Source organism: Corapipo altera, unplaced genomic scaffold, assembly GCF_003945725.1.
Source record: "Corapipo altera isolate COAL_440 unplaced genomic scaffold, ASM394572v1 0, whole genome shotgun sequence".
Lineage (NCBI taxonomy): Eukaryota > Metazoa > Chordata > Aves > Passeriformes > Pipridae > Corapipo > Corapipo altera.
Genome location: NW_020884872.1, coordinates 75302228 through 75307928, shown reverse-complemented (window position 1 = coordinate 75307928; position 5701 = coordinate 75302228). Strand labels below are relative to the sequence as shown.

General features: G+C 39.3%; 1 protein-coding gene across 2 annotated transcripts in view; it reads left to right on the top strand.

The window, feature by feature from the left end:
- Nucleotides 1-77: 77 nt before the first annotated feature.
- ATM (ATM serine/threonine kinase) overlaps nucleotides 78-5701 on the top strand; it is a 62344-nt gene continuing 56720 nt past the window's right edge. For both annotated transcript variants that reach the window (XM_027645814.1, XM_027645038.1), the window contains exons 1-5: nucleotides 78-145; nucleotides 2132-2232; nucleotides 2317-2429; nucleotides 3667-3812; nucleotides 4172-4336. In XM_027645814.1, the coding sequence (XP_027501615.1) occupies nucleotides 2161-2232; nucleotides 2317-2429; nucleotides 3667-3812; nucleotides 4172-4336 (496 nt within the window). In that variant the 5' untranslated portion in view covers nucleotides 78-145; nucleotides 2132-2160. The remainder of the gene's footprint in view (nucleotides 146-2131; nucleotides 2233-2316; nucleotides 2430-3666; nucleotides 3813-4171; nucleotides 4337-5701) is intronic.

Genomic DNA, 5701 nt, shown 5'->3' with positions numbered 1-5701 from the left:
GCGCGGAAACTCCGCCAGCCAGCGCCGCGCCCGGCCCCTTCCGCCGGAACCCGCGGCCGCCGCTGCTCATCCGCTTCCAGGTCCGCCCGCAGCCGCCGCACGTGTGCCGTGCCCCGGGAGCGGCGGCTGCCCAGACCCGGCCGAGGTGAGGGGCCCGGGCCCGGGGTCGGGCGGGGCGGCGGCCCCGGCGGCGGGCGCTGAGGGGCGGCTCATGCGGCGGGGGCGGCCCCGGGAGTGTTGCGGAGCTGGAGCTACCGGGTAGTGGTTGCAGTGCCCTGTGTCCCTGTGCTCAGCTAGCACATCTCTCCCTTGTTTATTGTATCTGGGTTGTGCGTGCCTTGCTCGCTCTGTGTAATTTATATGGAGGGTGAACGTGATCATCCTACGGCTGGAAAACCGTGCAAGTAGTAAGAGAAATAGGTGGAGTCAGTCTCGGGAATTTTCCACTGTTGTTGTTATTAGTGGCTATTGAAATACTGTTAAGTACGAACGAGAGGACTGATTTCTTCCCCTTGGATGCCCAGGCCCTAAAATAGAGCCATGTTCCCACGGTTCTCGTTCAAGCATTTTGCAGCTCATCCACATTTCAGAAGCTATTAGTGTTTAAAAAGTTAATTCTTCCTTTTTGTTTCGTTTCCAGCAAAAGCAGGAAGTTTGCGGAGGTTTATTTTGCAGCTCATCCACGTTTCAGAAGCCATTAGTGTTTAAAAAGTTGATTCTCCCTTTTTGTTTCGTTTCTAGCAAAAGCAGGAAGTTTGCTGAGGGTTATTTTGCAGCTCATCCACATTTCAGAAGCCATTAGTGTTTAAAAGTTAATTCTTCCTTTCATTTCCCGCAAAAGCAGGACGTTTGCTGGGCTTTATTTTGTTCCAGTGCCCAACTACCAGAGATACAGAGGGTGGCTGGGCACTGAACAGGCTCCCCAGGGGCGTGGTTACAGCACCAAGCCTGACAGAGCTCAAGAAGCACATGGAACAACTCTCTCAGGCACATGGTGTGATTCTTGGGGCTGTCCTGTGCAGAGCCAGGAGCTGGACATGGTGATCCTTGTGCATCCGTTCCAAGTCAGGATATTCTGTGATTCTGTGAAGTTAGTAAAGGAACTCTTAATTTAAGTGAGGTCTCTTGTACAGTACAGCCAGCCTTCACACTTAAAATGTTCTCTTTTTCATACACATCTATCAGTCGCCAAACTTCTGATCATACTTAGTCCCAGCCTGATCTTGTTTGAAGCCAAAGGAAATAAATACAGTCTAACAGAGTAGATATTTAAAGGTTTTTTTCTCTCTTTTTATATTCTCACATAAGTGCTTGAGATGCAGTGCTGTGAGTCATGAATGCCCATTCTCAGTTGCATATTACAGCCTCAGCAGCAGCATATGCATAGAGTTACTTCAGCTTGTGTGATCCGTCTTGCAAGGGTTCCTCTTACCCTTGCTTTAAAGGCATAAAAGAAGGAGAATGGAAGTCATATACAATGTCATGGTTGTCATCTGCAGCAGCATAACTCTGTAAACCAGAAATGTAAGGTCTGGCTGATTCCAACCTCTGTTGAAGGAGAAGAGGCATGGTTTTAAGTGGTCACAAAAAGAAAAAGTTGTTTTCTCTTATGACTGGTATTTGGTCATCCTTTGACATGTTTAGTCCAGAGGGATTTGTCAAATAGTAGTGCACACCTATGAAAATGTAGGATGTAAGAGAGGAAGAGCATTTTCCAAGTGATACCTTCTCCTGGCAGCATCAGGTTAAGATGGCTACCAGAAGTTTAGTGCTTCTTGCTGGAATGTATTTGCTTTGTGTTATTTTAATCTTACTATAGTGTCATTCCTTATTGTCTGCCCATCTCTGTTAGCCAGCATGAAAAAGAAGGAAGACAGTTATGTGAAGGGGTCTCTGCAGTTATTCTTTGACTTTGACTGTTGTCTGTGGGAGTAGATTATATTCTTGATGTGAAACTGCTTCAGTCTTGTGACCAATAAGACCACTAATCCAGACACAAATTAACTTTTCAGTGGAATATATAACACTGTGGTTGTGTTCCGTACAGGATTTTCAATATTTTGCATTTCCAATTTTTTTACTTGGTTGTGTGTTAAATAATTACTGTTTTATCTATTTCTTCTCTTTGCAGATACAAATGACTGTTCTTTAAACTGAACCATGAGTCTTGCATTACATGATCTGCTTGTTTGTTGTCGTCGCCTTGAAAATGAGAAAGCTGTGGAGCGAAGGGTAACAAGTTTTCTTTTGGGGTGTGTACCTCAATTAGCAATGAAGGGAATAATTAAATTTTTTTTTCTTGAAATACATTTTCAGAAGGAAGTTGAAAATTTCAAGAGACTTCTCTGTGATTCTGAAACAGTTCGCCAGCTGGACCGGAATTCTGATTCTAAACAAGGAAAGCAACTTAACTGGGATGCTGTATTTAGGTAGTTTCTTTTTTTTCTTTGCAAATGGTTGCAATTTTCTTACGTAGAACATTATTCTTTTGTTTGTCAGGCCTATTTTAATGCTTATGTTTCTGCATATTAATTTAGACTTCTTGTCAGCTTGTAAACAAGAAATTATTATGTTAGTCCCTAAAGGAAGTAAATTCAAAATAGCCAAAAATGTAACACTTACAGAAAACTGCTAGGAAAGTGATCATTAATTGGGTGGTTGCTTTTCCTTGCAAAAATAATAGTTACTTTCTTTTACTGAAAGTTATCCTTTGCATCTCATTATCAATGTATAGTTCCTATGCGGATTACAGATAGCTTTGTTAAAGTTTTTTGTGGTGCTGAATTCTTCAAGACACAGTAAAAGGACTGTGGCTTGTGAATGAAAAAATGATGTGCTGAGGTTTGTAGAGGCCAATCTTTGATACAGTCTGCATCAGGTGTACTATAAGATTGGACTGAGCATGAGTGTGATAACTTCTTACGGGAGCTTCGACCACTGTTAAATTTCATGTTTAAAGTTATTCTGAAATATTAGTTTTCATATAATGAAAACTAGTCTGGTCAGCTTTTCATTATGTTTTTTAATTGGACATCATTGGAATAGTTCATGTTTTATAGATGTACCAAAAATATCAGAAGTATTTGATAAATTTTATATGTTGCTTGGTGGTCAATTACACATTAGAAATACACAGGAGGAATACAAAAATAGAAACTCTAAACTGAATACAAATGGTAGGCCCGAAAATCTGTAGTAATTGCCAGTGACAAAACCAGTGAAAAATCTAATCTATTCACAGATCTAAAATATAATCCATATATTAACTGTAGATCATGGAGAAATAGGACTTAAAAGGTTTTCCTCAATAAAAACAATGGTAAGTATTTCTTATTATTTTGCTGTATAATGTTGCAGCATAAATAAAAAGACAGCTTTGGGTTTTTTTTACTGATTTTAAATTGTATGTTTATCATGATGCAAAGTTTAAAGGAAAGTTTGGTTCCTATTTGAGTTACTTCTGGATTATCTTCAAAACTTACAGGTCCTTTTATAGACTGTTTCCATCATGCTTGGATTGTAATATGTATCAGTTGGTTTTAATCTTTGATAATTAGAATTGTGAGAAGAACGGGAACTGGCATTTTAGACTAAAACCGCATTTACCTATTTTACTTCAGTCATAAATGAGCAGATCCTTGGTTAATGTCTCTTTTATTTTTGAAGTGTCTTGCAGAAATATTTCCAGAAGGAAATTAAAAATCTGCAGCAGACAAAGCCGAATGCATCTGCTTCAACCCAAACTACAAGACAGAAAAAGATCCAAGAAGTTGGAAGCCTGGTCAAATACTTCATCAGATGTGCTAATAAAAGTCAGTAACTTGTATTATCATACAGAGTTACTGTTTTAGTTTGGTACTTTGCTTTCAACTTTGAATTTTTACCAGTTGCTAGTGTAGGGTTCATCTTGCTCTCTTACAGATGTTTACTATTTAAATATCTTAATGTGAATCAGTCCTTTGTGCTCCTTCTCTGTCTTTGTTGATGTTCACAGTGCCTTTTTCCAATTATTCAATTTGTCTATTTTCTCATTTTTTCTCATTAAAAACTAACCCAAAAAACCATGGGTTGTTTTTTTTTCTTTTTTATTAGATAACATTTACAAACATATATGGATTTATTTGGGTTAATTTGGGTTAATTAAGCAGTCTCATGTTGTTTCTTCATGTAGGAGGACCCAGGCTGAAATGTCAGGAACTTTTGATTTATGTCATGGAAATTATAAGAGATCCGACAAGTTGTGCTGCATATGGTTCTGACTGTAGTAACATACTCCTAAAAGACATCCTCTCAGTAAGGAAATATTGGTGTGAGATATCCCAGCAGCAGTGGTCAGGTAACATTTTTAAACCTACTTAGAAATGTCTTTTCCTACTACAGAAACGTGTTTAGATGCATTTTAATTTGGTTGAGGCCCTGTGGTGTGAGATACTACCCAAAATATGGAGTAAAGCAGTGTCAGCCTTGAAGGCTTACAGTTAAAATAAACATAGCAACAAAGATTAGGAATTGATTTTTTGTTTTTCCTTTCTGCATACTGTTTATTGTTTGCTGTGTTTATATACAGTCAGGCTATGTCTGCATGGTCTGCACGGGGATTAACACCTATAGGAAATCCATGGAATGTGTGTGCTGGAGAAAACCTCAGTAAAGCTAGTGTTAGCATGCAGTTGTCTGCAAGTTATTAGGAACTGACTGGTATAGGTTTGATATAGTTAATGTATTACTATTATGTTTTATTATCTGAGTTTTGATGGCTTATGAAGGTCCTAAAAAAAAATTGAGTCGATGTTCTTATATGCACGTCGTACGTAAAGAAAAACTATAAAGCTTAAGATGTAAATAGCAAAAAACAGATGTAAAAGTTGCATAATGATAGAGCATGCAACCTGAACTGAGTGGAAATGCACAGATAGTTTTTCACTTTTCAGAGGATTGGATTTGACTCCAATTTGATAGTTCATTTATTTAGCATGAAGAAGAATGTTTGTGTATTCTGAATTATCTGACATCTACTAACCTCTCAACTCACCTTTTTACATTTGTTAATAGTATTTTGAAAAGTAAAAAGGATATTAGAAGTTTTATAGTCTGTTGGATGTTGCATGCACAATTGTGGAGAAAATTTGGAAGTACTGTCTAGTGGAGTGCTTTGAAGTAAGAGTTTGGATTTCTGAAAAGCATTTTATGAGAAAATGCTCTGCTCTGCAGCTTGAAGATAGTGGCTTAACTACAGAATAGAAATAAACCTGCAAAGAACTCGTAAGAGGGATCTGGTGATGCTGGGAGTGAAAAGGGAGGCAAAAAAAACCTGCTGAAGGCTGGCAAAACAAAGCAACTGAAATGGAATCATTTGGGGTGGGAGGTTCCTGGAAGAGTTCAAGGCCAGGTTGGATGGAGCTGTGAGCAATCTGGTCTAGTGAAAAGTGTCTCTGCCCATGGCAGGGGTGTTGAAACTAGGTGATCTTTGTGGCCTCTTCCAACCTAAATCCTTCTAAGATTCTGTGTGGCTGGGTAATTAAGGAGCCTGAGGATGAGATCTCTGAAGTTAAAGAAGTTGATGCAATTTGGCTGTGGAGATAGAACTGGAAGCTGAAGATTGAAGGGAAAGCTGGAACTGTGTGGGAGCACTGCCTGAGACTAGGAATGCTGTCAGCCTCCCTCTTGGAACAGAAGGCGAAGACAAGGAGGCTGGAAGCTG